Source organism: Adiantum capillus-veneris, chromosome 2 (genome assembly GCF_014529385.1).
Source record: "Adiantum capillus-veneris isolate H3 chromosome 2, ASM1452938v2, whole genome shotgun sequence".
NCBI classification, from domain to species: Eukaryota; Viridiplantae; Streptophyta; class Polypodiopsida; order Polypodiales; family Pteridaceae; genus Adiantum; species Adiantum capillus-veneris.
Window position 1 is genome coordinate 9621107 of NC_140932.1, and position 20848 is coordinate 9641954.

At 48.4% G+C, this 20848-nt stretch overlaps 1 protein-coding gene across 2 annotated transcripts in view; it reads right to left on the bottom strand.

Annotated features, from left to right (window-relative positions):
• Nucleotides 1-20848, bottom strand: part of LOC147462357 (uncharacterized) — a 121598-nt gene that overhangs the window by 17822 nt on the left and 82928 nt on the right. For both annotated transcript variants that reach the window (XM_086483675.1, XM_086483680.1), the window contains exons 7-10: nt 872-937; nt 695-787; nt 547-603; nt 326-454 (exon numbers count right to left, since the gene is read on the bottom strand). In XM_086483675.1, the coding sequence (XP_086339801.1) occupies nt 326-454; nt 547-603; nt 695-787; nt 872-937 (345 nt within the window). The remainder of the gene's footprint in view (nt 1-325; nt 455-546; nt 604-694; nt 788-871; nt 938-20848) is intronic.

A 20848-nucleotide genomic window follows, 5' to 3' on the forward strand; every position in this document is an offset into this window, starting at 1 on the left:
GTTTGTTGTAATTGTTGTATTTCAGGGTTTTTTTCACTGCCAGTTCCGGTTATCCTACGATGCCCACAGGCTTGTGTAATGCCTATGGGCCTTGTACTTTGTTTGCCTAATACAAAAGGGTCTACGCCCTCATTTTCTTGAAAAAAGAGGTGAAGAAGAAGAAGAAGAAGAGAGAGAGAGAGAGAGAGAGAGAGAGAGAGAGAGAGAGAGAGAGAGAGAGAGAGAGAGAGAGAGAGAGAGAGAGAGAGAGAGAGAGATAGATTAGCACTCCTTAGTCATGCATGTGATACAGCAGTTATAAGATAATGTAGAACTATTGTTTCACCTGCAGCTTACGCCCCATCACAACTTCCACAACTGTTGGCCTTGCAAGGTTCCCATCTGTAATTAGTCTAAATTTCTCCTTGAGAAGACTGCCAGCTCCCTCACCATAGAAGAAAAACCCTTCCTCATTCTGCAACAAATCAGAAACATGCATTACCGCCGATAATCAACAGGCTTCTTAAGAATCTGAAAACAACCGAAAGCAACTTATATAGTACATACTGCATTTAGCTTCCTATAATCAACCGAAGAACCAATCTCATGAACAATGCACCTGGCCTGCATAGATGCACCAAAGAGGTAATAAGTGTCCGGGTCATAAAATGAAATGAACCAAGAAACTACTGAAGGAAAGGTGAATGGACAGTACCTTTAGTAAAGCAATGAAGGGCAAAAACAGGTCTCTCTGCAGGCCCCCTTCATACAACTTATCTGGTGCTCTATTTGATGTTGTGACCAAAACCTGTAGGAGCATGACATATTCTTTATAAGCAGCCCTAACTGCAAATAACATATAATGTTGGACAGAGTTCAAACTATAACTTACCATCCCCCTTTCAAATAAGTGTCCAAAAAGGCGATTCAGAATCAAAGCATCTGCTACATCAGTGACCTGTCACAATACACGCAACGAGTAACACATGCTGTTAAGGTTGTGAATGTGCTTGAGTGAATGTGTCTCATAAAAACGGCAATGTAGAGAGGGAAACAGTGACTAAATAAAGCCATTATATTAACATGGCCAAAGTCGATAGATTCTTTGTCATTTTATTCAAGTTCCAGTTATCAACAATGGCACAATTAAAAAGAAAATAAGAAGCTTAAAAGGCTCCAATGAAGCTTTCACCTCTAAGCATATATCTGTCTATCTACATTGAGATCTCTTTCTCCGTATCTATCTCTATTGGAATCTCTGAGTAAGAAAAATCACTAACATAAATTTGTTTTCACTAACGCGCTCAACTCTACCTTATCCCTTATTTCCACTGCATCTGACACCCGATGTGACGATCGGACAAAGTCCAAAACCCGTTATGACAGTTACTTTGTGGTTGTTCGTCCAAGGCCCACAATAAGAAATACACTAAACGGTTGAGTAGATTTTGGGGTTATTTTATTTATACCAAATGCTATTCAGGATCACTTGTAGATAGCAGATGCTTTTGAGCCCATGGGACTTGTAAATTAATGGCAGTGGTGCCAATTGTAACTCAATTTATCTCACTCGATAGTTGTACTATCTGTTGTTATTATATAATGAAATACCTCTAGGAGCCTACCCGAGGGGCCAACATTCTCCAAAGGGGAGTGCCACCTCTTCTGTGTTGACTTAGAATTCACATGTGAAGTGTTCTAAGTTCTTTCCAATTATTTAAGAGTCTCTATTAATGATTCTCCCATTGACACGTGGTGTCAGGTGCAGTGGAAGGGTTTAGGGATTGTAGCTCACATTTAGTACTCCATACAAACACAAGGTTATTTACTTCAGTTGAGAGAAACTGAACACAATGAAAGAGAAATGAAATGTTATATTAACGTCTTCAAAAGGCCAAAATGACCTATGAGACCAATTTGTTACAAAATGGTGAATCTAATACCATGTCTGGGTACAAAAGAACTAGATACTACTACTAGAATCCATCCTCATCTGCACTCTGGATATCGAGAGAGTATGGCGAATCCTCTGCTGTAGTCTCCGTCGATGTTGTGTGGCCCCTCTCTCAATCGCGGCCATATGGATCTCCGTAGCTCAAGTGCTCGGTCGATGAGTGCCGGTAGTGGCCGAATGAGTGTGGGCCGAGCTTTGCAATGATGACTACTCCGCTGTCTCATATCTAGTGAAAAGAAATTTGTAATCTGTCTCTGGGACTGTCTCTCTCTATCTCTCCCCAGTAAAGTGTCTCTATATCTGTGTAACTCAAGTAGATATAGCCCAAGACATCTCTGACCCTCATAACTCATGACCCTAGAGAAAGGACCGAAACACTCTCTGAATAAGCAATGGAAACGGCCCCGTATCTCATAGTACACTATGCAATGACATATTAATGTAGCTCTGTCTCTGGCTCTAACTGGCATAAGTGGCATATCCTGTTGTCTGTTGGTATCCCTCTAAATCTACCAGTCTCAATCTCCAGCTGATGTGAGGATGTGCGTATCTGACCAATGGCACACCGCAAACCATGAGACATATGTGTGTCCATGTAGTTGCTCAAATCACAAACCCATCTCCTGTGAGGTGGAGAAGATGCTCTCTATAGAAAGCCATCTTCGTGCCCAACTCCTGTGGCGGCTCTATCCATGTCCTCCTGGTATCCAGCTGGATTAGGTCCTGACGAATGAGTCTAGTAATCTCCACCCATGTAAGAGACATCGAGGGTGCCTGAAGAGAGTACTAGAAAGGGGGCAGCCTATCCATGGTGAAACCATGCGTCTGAAACCATGACGTCATCTATGCATACCAGCATGAAGTGTCCCCCTGAAGAGCTAACTGTCTAGAAGACTCAAGGGCCAGTCTAGCATATCTATCTCTGGTAGTATCCCACAAGCTGTGCACAAAGGAGACTAATCTGGTAAGCGCCTCAATCTCCATAAGAGGGGCAGCTAGCTCTGCTCGAATGATAGCGTGGGGTACGGAGGCCTTGGATTTGATCAATCGAGAGATCATAGATACCAAGGGCCTCTCCATACGTCTCCAACCATCCTGGCCTACAGAAGGTCCCCATGTCTGCACCCCATACAACATAGCTGAGGCTACTAAGGTATCAAAGAGCCATAACTTTGTCCGAGGTTCTTGGAACTGAACCTGCAAACACATCCTCTCCAAACCTCCCAAGGCCGCAAAAGCTCTGGTCAGTCTAGTCTCTGCTGCTCTCCCCAAAGAAAACCTCGGCCCAGTGACGACAACCCCAAGGTAAGTGTATGCATCTGTATACTCTACAATCTCTTGACCATATGTGAAAGTCGGTGCTGGTCACCTGATCCAATGTGGTGTGGTGTTAAACACCATAACCTTGGTTTTACTAAGGAGACAATCCAATATCCTGTGCAAATTTGTGTAGTGCATCCAACTGTCGCTGCATACCCTCTGGTGAGTCAGAGACCAACACAATATCATAAGCATATAACAACAATGGGATCCACGTCTCTGCCAACTGGGCACCTCTAGCACCCTCTCTATCAATTTAATCAGACACCTCATGTAAGGTGCAGCGGAAGTGAATGTTGAACTTTGCTCAAGATGAGTGCTCTGAACTGTGCTCAAGGGTTCCTTTTACTTACGGAAGGGAGAGCCTTCCGTTCCTTTAGTGAGAGAGTGCAATGGATACAAACAAAGTGGTGAACATTGTGAATGAAGGTGCTGAGACTGAGAGATAGAGAGAGAAGAATACGACACCAGAATGTTGTCAAAACCCTCCTCCAAAGGCCCCACTCTCTATGGCGAGAGCGGTCTACTATTGATTGCACAAATCTTTATAATGCTTTGGACTTGCTGACGATGTCGACGACGAGACGGGCTGAAATCTGAAAATGCTAATGGCTATCTGCTGAATTCTAACTCTATGTTGATGGCGACGATGCGACGACGACGCGCTGAAAACGCAGATGCTGAAATCTGCATTTTCCGGGCTGAAACTGCAAACTTCGATGGATCTGACTGTGTGGCGAGAATCTACTGCGGGAAGGTGAGATCTGCGAGGTTTGGGGGTTCTACTGCAATGTCTGACTGCTGAAAACTGAAAACGCTGGTGCTTAATGAGGTTCCGTCGCGATGAATCTACAAAACGCTGAAGTGTGATGCAGATGCAAAAACGCTAGGGCTGATCTTTGTCTTCTGCTGCTGCCGATGGCCTTGCAATGCAAAACGCTAGGCTGATCTGCTGTGGTCTTGTCGCCACGCTGATGTGGAAGCAAAAACGTTGGCTGATTTGAGTTCTTGTCCAAAAACGCTAGAGGTCCTTGGGGTCCTGCTGAGAAGTTGCCTGTGAGCAATGCTCCTGTTGCCTCTTCTGCCAGAAAGTGCTAGCGTTAGGTTTGCTTATATACAAACATAGCAAAATTTCCCTACCTACTTTCCAACAAAAGTCACTTAAAAATAATAAGTGAAAAATGTCAAAAATAGGGAAAATAGGTCTATGCACTGTAAAAATGCTACTGATGGGATCTGACTGAAATCTGATGGTCATGCTGTGTGCAACCAGAGGATATGCATCTAATCTAAGTGTCTGGGCATGCACGGTCTGCGAACAAACTCACAAAAGTGCCAGAACACTTCCTATTCTAGACTGACTTGACGGAACTGAACCCTGGTCATGCTGTAGCTTGTCCACGGACACATAGGGTTGGATGGGTCACGTGACATCCCCTCCTTTCAAAGTGAGGTACTGGTACCGAACTGCATGGCGTCGAGGGAGATCGCCAATAACATCCAGATTCCTGGAAAGGACTCTTCGTCGGCCCACTCTGAGGTGTGGGTTGTGCGATACTTGAACTTCATAAAGGTCTGCAACACTTGCTTCTTTGGGCCGCTCCGAAAGCGACACAAAATCATCTGTAGCTCCTTTAATGCTTCAACTTTGTCTATGGACGTAGATCCACCTTCTTCAAGAATCTCCATGGCTGAAAATTCCTGAAACCACTTCCAACACAAAAACATGAACATACCCATTCCATGTAAAGTGACTGGAAAAATACTACTCTTCTGTAGAGCCCGTGTATGCAATGTAGATGAACACAGAAACGGAGTGCCAAACCGTTCATCAAATACACGCAAATCATGGGGTCTAAACTTGTCTTTCTGATCTAAATCAATCAACTGTGGCAAATCATAATGGAAATGCCGATGCTTGATGCTCAATCCTTCTTGTGCTCTTTCGGAAACTGTGTCATGCCAAGGAAGAGACATGGAATGTGACTTCCTTGAATGCATACTTTTCAGCTTTTCATGAGAAATCCGCATACATCCATGCTCATTCATGAGTGAATCGTGCTCAACATACAATATGTCATGATGTGTACAAATGACTTAATGAGACCTTCATACTTTTGTCAAACTGTACATTGGTATTGCACTGAATCCATGAGTACAATTGATGTGATAGCTCTATCATTACACGTCCTTTGCAGACATTGGGTTAGGGCATACGTAGGCTGTAAACCAAAGGCCTCAAGATAAAGCTGCAATACATTTGGTGACTCTGATAGTTCATGCTCTTCCATCCATTTTGCATCCATAGGTGGATAGTTCTTGAACTTCACCAAGTAGCATCTTGCAACCTCTCCCTTAACTTTTACGTGTGCAAAAGACCCTTGCCTCTGCAAAAGAGCATAATTCCACAATACTGTGACGTACCACCCACGACCAAGTAAGCTCAAATTTCAAGATGATTTACCAATGCATCATAGAATCCAAGCAATCACCTCAGAGAATCAACGAGCAGCGTGCCACGTGGCAGACCCACATCACTCCTGGAGGAGATCTAGTGGCCAATCTACCACCGTGAGACCTCTCCCTATATCATCTTGGTTCATACTTGCAAACCCTAAAAACGCAGCAAAAAATCAGCCCTAATTTTACCACTTTTTGGCAGGGCGAACATGCGGAATTTCCTATCTGTCCTGTGAAGAGGAACCCTCTTCCATAATGCCCTTCCCTTTGTCGACCATAGTATAATCCCACGTTCCTGTACTCTGTGTCTTTACCCAAAACAACGAAGGTTCACTTCTTGAGGAAAAAGTGATTGATGTCCCAACAACGGAACCTTGAAAACGACCCGTGGGGCGGTAGGCTTTGGCTTTCACCCGAAATTCTTTACTCTAGACTTTAGGACACAAAGGAGCTTCACGAATAAGCCTGTGGCTGAAATTCAACACTTCAAGACAAACCACGGCCTAAATGACTTTGAACTCAGCCTAGACACCCTTTTATTGCTCGGATTCCAGTGCCGATTAGCCCGACCAACTCGTGGTGACCTGCCCTTTTCGACTGTGGGTGAACCTCTCGGCCGTCGATTGTTTCACATTGGCCATAAAATGTCCGATCATTTGCAACTTCAAAAAAAGGGTCCAAAAAATTAAACAAAAATCATCGAAAAGAAACCAACAACTCAAGTTAGCAATTGCCACGTTCTCGTGACATACCGGCCTCTTAAAATCGCAAACGTCCTCGATTGCGTGCCATATATACATGCCATTGATGATCTTGTGTTGTTAGCACTCTTTTATCATCGCATGTATCCGCAAGAAAGACTGTCAAAACATGTGTACAAATGACTTAATGAGACCTTCATACTTTTGTCAAACTGTACATTGCTATTGCACTGAATCCATGAGTACATTTGATGTGCTAGCTCTATCATTAGCCCTCCTTTGCAGACATTGGGTTGGGGCATACGTACGCTGTAACCAAAAGGCCTCAAGGTAAAGCTGCAATACATTTGGTGACTCCGATAGTTCATGCTCTTCCATTCACTTTGCATCCATAGGTGGATAGTTCTTGAACTTCACCAAGTAGCATCTTGCAACCTCTCCCTTAACTTTTACGTGTGCAAAAGGCTCTTGCCTCTGCAAAAGAGCATAATTCCACAATACTGTGACGTACCACCCATGACCAAGTAAGCTCAAATTTCAAGATAATTTACCAATGCATCATAGAATCCAAGCAATCACCTCAGAGAATCGGAGAGTAGCGTGCCACGTGGCAGACCCACATCACTCACGCAGGAGATCTAGTGGCCAATCTACCACCGTGAGACCTCTCCCTATCTCATCTTGGTTCATACTTGCAAACCCTAAAAACGCAGCAAAAAATCAGCCCTAATTTTACCACATTTTGACAGGGCGAACATGCAGAATTTCCTATCTGTCCTGTGAAGAGAAACCCTCTTCCATAATGCCCTTCCCTTTGTCGACCATAGTATAATCCCGCGTTCCTGTACTCTGTGTCTTTACCCAAAACAACCAAGGCTCACTTCTTGAGGAAAAAGTGATTGGTGTCCCAGCAACGAAACCTTGAAACCGGCCTGTGGGGCGGTAGGCTTTGGCTTTCACCCGAAATTCTTTACTTTAGACTTTAGGACACAAAGGAGCTTCACGAATAAGCATGTGGCTGGAATTCAACACTTCAAGACAAACCACGGCCTGGCAACTAGAGCGCTCCCAAGCAAACGACACCCTGTTGGCCCCAAAGACTGGCGTCCCTTTCGGTATTTCTTTATTCTTATTATACTTGAGAAAAACCTATAAACTTCTACAAAGTGTCCCACTTTTATCGGGCTGAAATTCCTCTACTCCAACCCGATTTCGGCAACATAACCACAGTAGAAGTCTCCACGAACAAAATCCCAAGTAAACATTGACTTTCCACGCACTTTAGAGCTCTTTACAAAACCTTACGAGAAATTGCAGCTCGCTGAATTCTCTGTTTTGCGCTCCGATCCGTGTGCCGATCACTTTTCTAGGTAGCCCTTGAGCTCTCGCACCTGTAGGGTCACTTGCCCCTTGAATTAGACGAGATTCCTTGCGGAAAATCTCTCTAAATTGTCCTATATAAGCACCCAATGCTTTCCCAAGGCTCCCCTGGCAAATAAACGATCCAAACGCTTTCACCTAACCCTCACCAAGCTGTCCAAACCTGTCCATGGCTGTAATTGCAGGTTTTTCACCCAATTTTACCAACGTAACGGCGCAAATATCCCTGTAGGTCAAAAGTACACGTCTAGGACACTTTCCCTTGCGGTATAGAAGCTTTTCAGTGAGCTGCAGGTCAATTTCAGCATGCTGTAATTTTCTGTTTTGCCTGCCTACTGCCCTTTACACACATCCCAAGGCCTTTCCGAGGCTCCCCTGGCGATTCCCTGCAGTTTAGGTACGAAACCCTAAACTTGCAGAAAAACAGAGCAAGTTGTAATTCTCTGTTTTGGACCATTTCGAGCGGAGCGAGCGCGCCTACGCGTGTCTCAGGTGCTCTTGCACGCAATGGGACAGTTCCCCGGTAAATTGGACGAGTTTTCACGCGAGAAAACTCTCCGTTTTTGCATTCCTTCACGTTGGAACTGTGCGTACCCGAAGGGGATTAGCAATGAGCTAATCCGGTTCCTGTACATAAGGATCTTGCCTTTGCAAACGCATATAAAACCCCCATAACTGTACATGCCACATGGTCATCTGAGAAGCCCTACTAGTGGGGCATTACCATATGTGCAAAGAGGAGAGAGAGATGCACGAGAGCAAATCATCGCGCTACATAGAGCAAGGAAGAAGAGTAAGCTTTCCATTAAAGCTATGAGCATTGCACCCACTACTCACACACACTGTGTAGCCTTAATGAAGAAAATCAGCCTCCTCTCTCAATTTGGGCGCCCCCTCTTCATGCAGATCTAGCAGATCAGCCTAGAGCCGCAATGTGTCCAATTTGCCTCTTTTGAGTTAATTCCCTAGTACCAACCAACTTATAAGTGTCGCGAGGGGCCTAAATGACTTTGAACTTAGACACCCTTTTACTGCTCGGATTCCAGTGCCGATTAGCCTGACCAACTCGTGGTGACCTGCCCTTCCCGACTGCGGGTGAAACTCTCGGCCGTCGGCCGCTTCACATTGGCCATACAATGTCCGATCATTTGCAACTTCAAAAAGAGGGTCCCAAAAATTAAACAAAAATCATCGGAAAGAAACCAACAACTCAAGTTAGCAATTGCCACGTCCTTGTGACAGAAGCAATCCAAGATTGTCTGTAAGTGATGACTCCTAATAGAAGATGCCTGTGAAGCTGGGCTCTCATCTCTCTGCACTCGTTATCATACCAACTATTCTAGGGCATGCTCCAAGAATATCGCCTTCGACCCGGCTGAGTGTGTGGGTATGCCTCTGATGCTGCACCATGCAGTGTCTCAGTCAGTAAAGTGGTGCACTTCTCCGCTGAGAGGCCAGGACCAGCTATGCATAGATGGCTATAGATCTCCTCTGTATAAATTGAGTCAGTCTCTGGTGTAAATGTATAACGGGTATATGACCTATCTCCTGATGTCTGGACTGTAATATACTGAAATGAAACAGAAAATGTCAAAAGTGCATGATCCACTGCTACGCCCACTGGTCTGGGAAATCCTGGATACAAGGAATAAAGCTTGGTTGTGCCATAACATACTCCAATGTATTGGCCTCGTGTCTGTGTGGAAAGCATGTGAAACCGACTGCTCCAGGAAATCGCTGTAAGCCATTAAGTATGGTAACCCATGTGCAGTCGTCATCTCCGTGAGGTATCTCCCATACTCTGTTTGCTCTCTGTCATGTGAACATCTGTCACCCACATTCAGCTCTCTAAGCATCATCTCATTTGAAGTGTCGTAGAAGACTGTCTGAGAGTTGCCCGTTCGGGCATTGAAGTCCCCTAGGAGGATGATATCACCATCCCTAGAAAACTCCCATAAATCATCATCTATTATAGAGAAAGGCGATTGTTCTCTGGATGCAGCATATACTGACTTACTAGGGGGGGAGTAACATATGGCAATGTATAGAAATCGGCATGTGTCAGCTCTCAGCCTCACCCACATATATCTAGCATGATCATCTCTCCGTACAATACATAGTAGTGGCTGTAACTCGCCCCTAAATTGCACTGCTACTTCTCCTGAACCTCTACTCCCATGTTCAGATCTCGCGACTATCCTGTGGGCTGTCTCCCATCTGTATCCCACCACATGTGACATAAGCTGTCCGCGGGCCTGATGCATCTCTGAGAAGAAAACATATCCCTGTCTCTGAAACTGTCCTCAAAGGCACCAACATCCAACCTCAGATCCATTAAATTCCAAGTAACCATCTTCAGTGTGGTCCCATAGGTCTCACACCGTCATGTAGAGCGCCGCTCTACAATCATCACCCGACCATCTTTGTAAAAGGCCATCTTTCCCTTCTCCCTTGCCGCCGTAATCTCTGGCATTACCTCTCTCATATGCGCAAGCTGTGAGAGAGTGAGATCATCACCGAGAAAAATACATGTCTTCTTGAGAGTAGGCCTCTTTCTCAAGAATTCCCTCTTCTCTTCCAAGGAGGGGAAGCGTAGTATGAGAGCTCTCCCTTTCGAACATTCTCCCGGGCCATCACTCTTCTTGCCCACTCTCCATGCCTTTGTGTGTGAAGGCTTGTCCACCCCCATCATGGATGTGAGGCTTGTGACCTCTTTTTCCACATTGTTTATGTCCTTGAGGCCGGTTACCCTTACATGTAGAGCCCGCATCCTCCTTCTTTGTTCCTCTTCGAGGATCATGTTAATAAGAGTGGGTGTACAAGGAGCTTCCTTACCTTTCACTTTCTTGGCAACCTCAATCCATTTTTCGGCCTCCTCTACTTCCTTTTGTGTTGCGGAGATGACCGCGGCCCATGACTTCTTCTCCTCACCTTCCTTGATAACCCGTATTTCTTCTCTCATGGTATTCAATTCTTCCATCATGGATGGCTGAATTTCGCCTTCTTCGAGCTACCCACTTTTTGCTTGTAGATTTCGGATGATGGAATCTTGGATGACCACTTTCTCCTCGAGCGAAGCGATCCTCCTACACATGCCATCTCTTTCTTCGGTCCATGTTTGAAGAAGTGCTCCTCTCCTTCCTCCACTCTTCAACTTCGTTTCTCCATTCTCTCATTTCCTTCTCTATTGCCAACATCCTTTTCCCTGTCAGCATGAAAGAGGCTTTGTGGACGGCCGGCGAGGGATGCGTCTTCTTACACGTGGGGGAAGCCATTGGCACTTCTTCGACGCTTCCCATGATTGAGAGAGAGAGAGAGAGAGAGAGAGAGAGAGAGAGAAGAAGAAGAGAGTCTAAAACAGTAAAAAAATATAAGAAACCCTAAAAAATTAGCAAGAAACGCTTGTGAAACCTAGAAAAACACAGATTTGAAACCCTAAAAAGCTAAAAAAAACAGTGGAGAAACCCTAAAAAACAGCAAGAAACAGTGACAAAACACTAAAAATCAGTAAAAAACAGTGACGAAACTCTAAAAAGCAGCAAAAAAACAGTTTTGAAACCCTAAAAACAGCAAAAGAATAGTGACGAAACCCTAAAAATAGCCAAAAGGCAATTTCGAAACCCTAAAAACAGCAAAGAAGAAGTGGCGAAACCCTAAAAACAGTGAGAGACCCGTGAGAGAGAGAGAGAGAGAGAGAGAGAGAGAGAGAGAGAGAGAGAGATTCGTCACAAGGTGAAGACCTGGCAATACCCGTTTGGATAGAGGAGACCAAGAGAGACTAATGATGTGGCAAATCCGTATTGGCCGGATTTGGTGCTGTGAATCATGGCAGATTGTGCCTTGTTTTACGGGCAATAGCTTAGAGAGAGAGAGAGAGAGAGAGAGAGAGAGAGAGAGAGAGAGAGACTAATGATGTGGCAAATCCATATTGGCTGGATTTGGTGCTGTGAATCATGGCAGATTTTGTGCCTTGTTTTACGGGCAATAGCTTACGAGAGAGAGAGAGAGAGAGAGAGAGAGAGATTGAATTATCGTCCACGGAGGTCAGATATGACCTATGGGACCAGAAACAAAACATTACAAAAGATTCCTTCTGATACATATCAGTTAAGGACTGAGGGTCCAACGAAGGTGGAAAATTGAAGATAAGGTGGAGTGACCTAAGTTGGGGTAGGTGATAAGGAGGGAGCCGATTTGGGAGTTCGGAACTCCTGGATGATGGCTTTACCTCCTCGATAAACTGCCCATTTCCCTGCTATGCGCGCTTCTCGCATCTTTTGGAGTTCGGCCTTCTTCTGTTTGAGTTGGGTGGGTGTGAGATCTTCAGCAAACCAGATTTTTGTGTCCTTGAGAAGCCTCAATTGCTCAAGGATCTTGACTTGATCCGCTTTGGTTTTGAAGGTGAGGATTGCATGGTTGGTACGATGCTCATGAGCAAGAGTGGTGATTGTTGCTGGATCCCATTGTACCATGTGGGTTGTTCTTTGGATGCGAGCGAAAGACTCCTGGAACTTGGGGTCCCCCTCTCCTTGCCAGTCGCTTGGAAGTCCGCCAATGCGAACATTGAGAGCGATGTCATCTTGTCGCTGTCGTTCGCGCAGCGTAGACGCCACACGATCTTCGACTTTGCGAAAGAGGGCATCTTGCACTTGAGTCTTGACCTTGGTTTCAACCTCCGTTTTTGTTTTGTTGAGCTTGATTTCTATCTGTTCCATCTCTTCCTTCTTGGAGCTCTCCACTGCGCTAAGTCGAGACTCGATGGCTACGAGTCTTTCCTTCAAATCTTCATTTTCCTTGTGAAGTCTTTCAACTTCACTTCGAAGTCTTTCAACTTCACTTCGAAGATGAACCATGCTGTCCACCTTTGGGGGTGTTGCTACGACCCCGGCGAATGTGGGTTTTCCTCGAGATGAAGCCCGAGTAGTCGCCATGGTAGGCACTCAGACAATGACTTAGGCCTTAAGATGCTCTGTGTATTGACACCTTAGGGCTCTGTGGGAACAGGGGTTTATTGGTTCAATTAAAAAACCTGAGGGCTTCGTGTAGTCGGTAGCAAAAGAAATTTCTGTGTAGTCGGCAGCAGATCGACACGGGGTTGAAGTTGACAGTAGGCCTGTGGAATGGGTTCGACAGTAAGCTGTGGAACGGGTTCGACACTAGGCCTGTGGAACGGGTTCAACACTAGGCCTGTGGAACGGGTTCGACGAGTTCAATGGCCAACTGTGGAGCGGGTTCGACAGTAGGGCGAAAGCGACAGAGAGTCGGACTCGGCTGAGGGCGAAGCTCATACACTAACGCCTCCCCACAGGGCCGCCCTCGCCCAGGGGGAGACGCAGAGACGCAGAGAAGGGCTTAGGAGGCTTAGGGTTTGAGAGAGAGAGAGAGAGAGAGAGAGAGAGAGAGAGAGAGAGAGAGAGAGAGAGAGAGAGAGAGAGAGAGAGAGAGAGAGAGATAAAATGAAATGAAATGTAATGTTATATTAACGTCTTCAAAAGGCAAAGTGACCTATGAGATCAGAAAGTTACAAGGTGGTGTATCTGATACAAAGTCACAGTAACAAAAGTAACAAAATGACAATATAAAAATACTATGCTATGGAATTCTAAACTGTTAGGTGTGAACTAAGCAACTAGTTGGGATAGCTAAATCACAAGAGATTCAGCATCGATCGCTGGCGGATCTCATCAATCTCCTCCATGGTCAATAGTCTGACCGGGCGTCGTGCATGTCGGGCCAAAGTGATCCGGATCCTCTGATGCAGCCTCCGTCGATGTTGTGTAGTCCTCTGCAATCGTGGGCATCTGGATCTTCCCATCTCGGCCAAAAATGTAGGTCAAGCAATCTCATGCCTATTTATTAATAAATTAACCTAAGTGATTGGAGAGGCTGGCCGCTGTTCACATGCTGAGATGACATTATGACTGTACTGTGCAAGTGAGGGTATGCAACTATTGACCTGCCTCATCATGCATGTCCTTCTAGAGGCTCACAAAGTGTCGCTAGATCCTAAGGTATACTAACGAAGACTAAGGTTGACCTGTAGAGCAATAACTTGTCCACGTGGCTCAAGTGCAATGTGCAGGTGACATCCCCCCCTCTTTAAGGGTCAAACACAATTGCCGAACTTCTTCCTGTCGATGCTTCTTGTACTGCTGATGTTGAATGCTTGTGGATGCATAAACCAATGAAAACGCCTCCAAACTCACGGGAATTACGGATGTAGGTATTGCTGGGATGTAAACACCGACCATATACGAGTTTAATAGGTAGCCTTACTGTTGTCACAGAAAACAGTCTTGATATTGACTCTACTTTGCGAGCAAATACTACCACCCAAATTGCGGGTGAAGGGTGATAGAAGGTAAGGGTGCTCGAAGGTATTTCCAATGGTTCCATGATGTTGGAACTAGATGCACGCTAAATGCAAATGCGAATGCAGAAGAGGGTTAGGGATCCTCCTTCCATATCCGCATACGAGGCAAGCAAATCTTAGTACTCAACAGCTGGATCTTCATGTATCCGATACCGATCTTCGTTCAAAGACATAGCGATGAAGACAAGAGCGTGCCCGATGCGCGATGGACTAAGGGTGGGAGTGGCTAATATTTGTAGGCAAAAACTATTAGTCCCAAGTGGGGACACGAAACTTCTTTGAAATGGAGAGAATAAAAAATCGGAGAGAGATCCCTGTGGTTCTTGATTCTTCTTGGGTTCTTGGGTTCTTGATTCTTTCCTTGAGTTAGCGAAGCCAAAGCACGTCCAAAGGGATCCTTTCTCCAATTCCTTCCATATCCACATACGAGGCAAGCAAACCTCGGTACTCAAGATCTAGATCTTCATGTACAATGCCGATCTTCATTCAAAGACATAGCGATGAAGACAACGACAGATGCGCGATGGACTAAGGGTGGGAGTGGCTAATATCTATAGGCAACAACTATTAGTCCTCGGTGGGGACAAGAAACTTCTTTGAAATAGAGAGAAAAAAATATATGAGAGAGGTCCCTAGGGTTCTTGATTCTTCTTGGGTTCTTGATTCTTTTTTTTTTTTTTTCCAAGAAAAAGATCCTTCTATTAGTTAATGAAAACTGCCCATAGGGCTACATCCACCTCTGCAAGAGAGGGCTACAACACGCATGATGGGGAGACTCTCCCAATGAAAAAACAGCATATATACAATGGGGCTAAATCAAGAAATGGGAGGAGGGAAGAGCCACACAGGTGGACAGTAGTGCCATCTGAGCACCCCCTGGACCATGGTGTAGAAAGGCCCAGGGCGCCAGAGTCGAAGGAAAGCCTCGCGGCGCTCCCGCATGCGGTCGGAGCTGCCTTGTAGTCCCTCAAGCTGTCCTCTGAGAGCATGGATCAGCTCTAGCCAAAAGTCACGAACAATCTCTGCTGGTGGCACAGGGCGAGCCTCAAAGATGCGGAAACAACAGGCCCGCCAGATGAACCGAAGAGCTAGGCCGCTGATGAGCTCCCATCACTCCTCTCTCTCACTGCACCACTCCTGTGGAGTAAGGTCTGTAGCAGGCTGGAGTGCAGGTCGCCCCCCCTGCATCACTATCATCCTGCTGGTGGAAGATAGCTCAAACTGTAGTGCCGGGCCCGTGAGGGTGGACCAAGCCGCTGGCCCCCAAGTGTACTGTCGAGCCACGGAGAGGGCAGGCATCAGCCGAAGAACTCGTAGCCACACCTGCTGGGCCGAAGGACAGTCCCAAAGACAGTGTCGCTGACTCTCCACCAACTGGTCACATGTTGTACATGCGGCCGAGAGACCACTATGCACAAGCCAGCTCCCTACTGCTGTGGCTCTGTGTGCAACCAACCACTGGAACAAAGTGACGCGCCTCGGCTGTCTGGAGTCCCACAGCCTCTGCCAAAAAGCTGCCAAGAACTCAACTGTGAGACCCTCCTCCTGCCAATGACGTGCTGCAGCGGGGCGGGCCTCTCTCTGCGCTGCAAGTATATGACGTCCAAGCCGAACAGTGTACTAGAAGAAAGGGACTCCTGGGCGGTCTGCAGAAGAGAAGGGGTCCCTCCATAGCCACTCACCAGGATCCCACTGTACTCGTGCCAGTGGACAACACTCCCAAGCCCATAGCCTCCAGTGTCCTGTCTCGAGAGCTGCTGGGTCAGGGTCTATGACGCAAGTCCTCCCACAGATGCCCACAACTCGGATCCTCTGGAAACAGCACTCTGCTACCTGCGGGGCCTCTACTGTAACTCGCTATAAACGTCCCCCACCCTGAAGCTCAAAGAACAGGGCTGGGACAGTCTCTGAACAAGCCCTGACTGAGATGAGAACCTCCAGTCGTGTGAAGGCTCCCATCCATCGGGGTGCTACTGGCTCGAGAGGCGTGAGCCACTCAACTGGAACTGACTCTTGAGATGTCCTGACACATGCTCTCAACCCCTCTCATGCCCTGTAGCTGGACACCCTGCACCTCCTCTGACAAACCTGTGAACTCTAGCCAGTCACCTAGAGAGCGCGCTGGACCTGCTGCCATGGGACCCCATGAAACATGAGGCCTACTCCCAACCAAGTGGCCTCTCTGAGTGCTAACCATGGGGTTCCAGACGAGGGGCTGTCGTAGGCGCTCCTCCGTGCATGTCGGTTGTCTCTGCTCTAGGCCACGCCGTAAGAGCTCCCAAGAGCGAAGCAAACTCACAGCGAATCGGTCCTCCAGTCTCCTGCTCAAACCAACTCGGTGTAACTCTGTAAAGATCCATCTGGTCGAAGGTTGCCAAGGGCCTCCTGACTGAGGCACCCTGGCATGAAGCCTCTGCAGCAAGAACTCTTTCCAGGGCTCCTTGCCTGGAAGAAGTCCTCTGACGACGAACTTCCCAAGAAGGGCTCTGCTCTGCTGTGCTGGATCAATGATCCCAAGCCCTCCCTGAGAACAAGGAAGTGTGATGACCGACCAAGCCACCTTGGCTCGGGCAACCTGAGTGTCGCGACCTGACCAAAGGAAGTTCCTGATCAGCCTCTCTACCTGGCTGATACAAGAACTCGAGAAGATCCAGCAAGAAGTGATGTACCACATAGTTGCCAACAACACCTGGTTGGCAACTACTACTCTACCAGCTAGCGAAAGTCGTGCTGAACTCCAGTGTAACAGCTTTCTCCTGATGGACAGGAGAAGAGGAGCAATCTGTTGCTCGAAGGACAAATCCAAACCAACCTGACAACCCAAGTATCGAACTGCAGTCCCTGGGGGAATCCACCTGAAACCCTCTCCTGGCATCCAGTCTGGCACAGGAGCACTGCCAACCGAGAAAGCCACTGTCTTTCTCCAGTTGATCAATGCGCCCGATGCACAGCAGAAGGTCTCAAGAGCCTGTCCACACCTGTGTAAATTGGCCTCCTGGCCCTCTAAGTACAAGGCTGAGTCGTCGGCAAACTCAGCGTCCAGAAGCTCATCTCCTCGTATCGGGAGTGCTAAGCCCCTCAAACCAACCTGCTGTGACACCAAAAATCTGCTCATCGCCTCCGCATAGAACAGAAAGAGAAAGGGGGCAAGAGGTCAACCCTGTCTGACCGATCGTGTGAGCATGAAGCACTCACCTCTACCTCCTGCCAAAAGCACCTGACTGTGAGCCTGTCTGTACAAAGCTGACACCCCTCTGATCCAAGCATCTGAAAAGCCTATCCTGCGAAGCGTGCCCTCCAGAAAGTCCCAGTCAACTCTGTCGTATGCCTTCTCAAAATCGAGAAGAAGAATCACAAGGTCCTCCCCACGGAGACGTGCTAGGGCCGAAGCCTCCCAGAAAGTGAAGATGTTGTCAAGGATACTGCGTTCCTTGACAAAACCTGTCTGAGTCCCATGTATAAGGCTCTCCAAAAGTGGCTGAGTCCTCAAACTCAGAGCCTTGGCAAGAATTTTGTAGGCTGAGTTGAGGATGGTGATGGGGCGCCACTGTCGAATCTCATCCAAGGAGCCACCCTCCTTTGGAATGAGGTAAATCAGGCCCTCACTCATGCTATCCGGCATCACTCCTGTGTGCAGAATGTACTGAAAGGCACTACAAAGATCTGGGCCAAGCAAGTCCCAGTACTCCAAGAAGAAGCTGGGAGTCAGCCCATCCTCACCTGGACAGCTACCACGAGGAAGGGCCCTAAGAGCCGTGTGCAGCTCCTCAAGCTGAAGAGGTATCTCCAGCCTCTGGCGCATCTCCTCAGTCACAAGACAAGGCATCTGCGCCCAAACCTGCTCCCTGCATGCATCCTGTCTCTCTGACTGGGGCTCAGCCGTCAGTAGCTCACGGTAAAAGTCAGTAGCAACTGCACGCATATCCTCAGGCTCACAAGCAACTGACCCATCGGGTCTCCTCAGCTGAGTGACCTTGGCATGCGAGTGCCAAGGTCCTACTGTCTCAAAAAAGGCACCTGTCACTCTGTCACCTACCTGAGTCCACTGAGATGCCTGTCGGTGAAAGGCAAACTCATGGCGCCTCTCCTCTGTGCAAGCAAGCTCCTGTCGAGCCTGCTGTAACTGCTCCTCCAACCATGGACTGTCTGGATGCTGCTCCTGCATCCTCTGTAGTGAAGCAATGCCTCGTCTGAGACGCTGCTCCTCTCTCGCTGCAGCCCATCGAGCCAAAGACTCCTGGAGAAAAAAGTGGCTAAGCTGAGCTAGTCCTAAGGCCACTCTGTTTGCCGGTAGAGCCTGGCTGTCCATGCCCTCTGTCCAAAGAGCCTCTACCCTCTCTCTGAGTGCTGTGTCCAACAAGACCCGCTCTGCGATGCGAAGCATCGTGCTCCCACTCCTCTGCCTGTCTGCCACTGTGAGGATCACTGGTGCATGGTCCGAGAAGGATGTCCCTGCCAGGATGCCCACTGATCCCCCCAAGTCACTGAAGTGGTCACTAGTGTAGAAGCGATCTATCTGCGATAGATTCACTCCTCCCACTCTGCGGTCTGATCTAGAGAAGGCAAGACTCTCTGGAGGCCTCACAAAGCCAGAATGCTGCCATGTATCCGAGACCCTCAAGGTCATACACAACCTCTCCCAAGCTGCTAACTCGACTCCATGCACAGTAGCATGGCTGCCTCCGATCCTGTCAGAAGGGTCCTCCAACATGTTGAAGTCCCCTCCTACACACCAATGGTCAACCTGTGGCAAAGACTCAACAATCTGTGACCAAAACTCTGCACGAGCACTCGCCACATTGGGCACATAGATGTTCAGGAAGCCCACAAGGCCACCCTGAACCTGCAAAGTAATCCACTGAGCCCTGCCTGGCACAATAATCCCTCTGCCCACAATGGCCTGCTGCAATGAGTCCGCAATAATCATACATACCCCACCCTGGATGCCTCCAGGTCCAAAAGCAGCTGACCAAAAGGTATCATAACGTCCACGCAAAATCTGACCACAGCGCCGGATGCGGCTCTCAGACATATGGTGCTCCTGAAGCATAAGGAGATCAATCTCTCCTCCCACAAGGCAACGCTGAAGCTCCTGCCGCAATCGGCCCCGCTGTCGCTGAAACTGGGGCCCACCTAATCCCTGCACGTTCCATGAGACGATCCTCATGGGGAGTGAGAGAGAACAGATGCTGCCGCAGCAGCAAGACGGGCTATCTTCGAGGCAGGCTTGGATGGGGAGTAATCCGCATCCGAGCGTCCTCTAGATAGGCGAGCCTGTAGTGAATGCCTGGCCCAAGCCCAAGCAGAGCGAGCCGAGCGTAAAGCAACCTCCTCTGTCCAGGAGTCCTCATGTATGTATACATAGCAAGGCAAACACTGTGTATCAGCAAAAAAGTACACCACAATGTGCCTACATCCTGCTGAGTCTGGGGGTGTCACCGCAAACTTGGCCAGTGGCCACAAAGTCTGCAGCAAATCTGTAACTCCAAGTTCTCCCATGTGGTGAGAGAACTCGAGAACCTGTGTATGCAACCATCCCACCACTGAGTCGAGGGACCACTCTGTCTCGGTCCTACCGCAGAGAGGAAAGGAGAAACCAACTGCTGAGTCCAAGGCCTCTGTCCCCCTAGCGGCGAGGAACAGAGCGTGGACCCTGAAGCAGGCTGCCTCGTGGTCTGCTGCGGAATCGCCGAGAAAGCGAGTGAATCCGTAATCGAAGAAGTCCTAGCGGCGTCGGAGGTCAATGCTCGTCAGACCACGAGGGATAGTTGCAAGGGAAGATGTCTGAATCTGCAAAGGGGGCCGCAAGAAGGGCTGACCCTCTCTCGCTAGGCGACTCGTGGCAAAAGCGCTGCCAAGAGATCTCCTAGCCGCCGGCGAGGGGCCAGTCTCCTGAGTCGACTGTGGTACTGAAGCAGGAGGAGGGGGAGAAGGAGCTGGGGGGGGCGGAGGAGAAGAGAAGCGGGGCGGGACGACAGAGACAGGGGGGCGAGGTGGGGAGTGGGCGGGAGCAAAGGGCGGGGGAGGGGATGAGGAGGAAGAGGGGAAATCTGAAGATGGAGGGGCTGGCGAGGGTGAAACGGAAGAGAAGGCTGGCGTAGGAGGCTCCTCCTGCTCAAGAGGACCAAAGCGGTTCCCCGTGGGAACCCACTGCTGCTGAGTAGGCACCTGAGGGCCACTCTGAGTGCCAGGCTGTCGCTGTGGCCCCTGGCGTCGACGGCCACGGGCCTGCTGCCACCCCTCCTCCGCTGGAGCCCCAGGCTCGGAGGGTGGCTCAGAATCTGTGCGCTGTCGCTGGCTGAGGCTGCGGCCCAGCCTTGGCAGGCTGGGGCTGAGGCTGAGGCTGAGGTGCAGGTCGTGGTCTCCTCCGTGGACAGGCCTTCACTAGGTGGCCCATCTGTCTGCAAATGAAGCACTGGTTCGGGAGACCCGAGTACTCCACACTCTGCCTAAACCAACCCCCACTCACCCGAGGCAAAAGGATGACCTTCGGGAGCGTGTGGGTATCTCTGACCAAAACTCGAACTGAAGGGATGCCGGCCGCCTTGGCAGCTATTGATGCTGCCGTACGAGGTGTCTCCAGAACAGTCCCGATGGCGGAGCCAATCCTGGAGAGCAGTGGAAGGTACTCCCTCCATAAACCCGGAAAGCAGACTGAGATGGGGATGTCTGCCTCCTCTA